Here is a 1094-nt window from a genome sequence, read left to right as displayed (position 1 = left end):
CTCCCTGTGAATTTACAATTTCTTTTAGAAGTATCCTTCCCCTGGGTCTCTTCAACACTTTTCATTCAGTCTTAACAGTAATTTCCACTTGATTTTTACTTCAATTCAACACAAATTTTCACCATGAACCCAAACTTAGTCTTCCTGTGATTTTTTTTCAGATGGTGAATTCGTATCTGTTAACTGACTCCTTACCTGTGACTTTTTAAAATATTAATGATTTGAAACAAAACCAGTGTTATTTGTTTTAACCCAATATAACTTGGAAAAGATTCCAAATGTCTAGACTTTCAAAATAGTGTCACCGGAACTTTTTTCAGTCAGGCTCTCTGTTACACCTGACCTTTCCCTCACTTGTGTTTCTCCAGTGAAACAGTCACTCCAGAAGTTCGTTTGTTCACATTTCATAAGCACAAATGTCACTGTTGTCACTTGAGGGAGGTTATTAAGGGGAGATGGTTTTAACCAAAGCGTTCTCTTCTGTGTAGCCCATCACGCTCCTGATGGAGTCTTCGGACGCCATGAACCTGGCCTGCTTAACGGCTGGATACTACCGTCTGCTTGTGGATTCCAGGAGGTCGATATTTAACATGGCCAACAAGAAAAACGCAGGGACCCAGGACACAGGTATTCTCTTCCCAAACTCACGAGGCACCGACCTCCCTTCCCCATGCCAACTGACAACAGTAATAAGGATGTTTCCTTTTAAGGAGAGATGAGCAGATTTAATCATTATAGATGTACAGGCTAATATAGGAAGAGGGAGAAGTAAAAAGGATTCCATATTTTGAGACTGAACAATGTATTGCTGATATAAACTAGGGGTGAGTCAGCACTGCAGAAGCAAAATCTAGCATGACAAACCAATCTGGTACAATGCTGTAGTTGTGGTTTGAATTATTAAAAAGAATGATCTAAGACATGTTGACCAAACCTGTTTATTTTTTTTCACCCATATCGCTTTTATTTTTTTATATACATTTATTTATTTTAATTGGAGGTTAATTACTTTACAATATTGTATTGGTTTTGCCATACATCAACGTGAATCCGCCACAGGTATACACTATGAGGTGGATGAAACTGGAGCCTAT

The 1094-nt window shown here is 38.4% G+C and overlaps 1 protein-coding gene across 1 annotated transcript in view; it reads left to right on the top strand.

Annotated features, from left to right (window-relative positions):
* Positions 1–488: 488 nt before the first annotated feature.
* Positions 489–1094, top strand: part of FRMPD4 (FERM and PDZ domain containing 4) — a gene marked incomplete at its 5' end in the record, with an annotated part of 11499 nt that continues 10893 nt past the window's right edge. Inside the window, one exon of the mRNA XM_010847133.1 lies at positions 489–627. Coding sequence (XP_010845435.1) covers positions 489–627 — 139 coding nt within the window. The remainder of the gene's footprint in view (positions 628–1094) is intronic.

The sequence above is a fragment of the Bison bison genome, unplaced genomic scaffold (genome assembly GCF_000754665.1).
Source record: "Bison bison bison isolate TAMUID 2011002044 unplaced genomic scaffold, Bison_UMD1.0 scf7180017849368, whole genome shotgun sequence".
In the NCBI taxonomy this organism is placed as follows: domain Eukaryota; kingdom Metazoa; phylum Chordata; class Mammalia; order Artiodactyla; family Bovidae; genus Bison; species Bison bison.
This window is presented reverse-complemented; position numbering and strand designations above follow the sequence as displayed.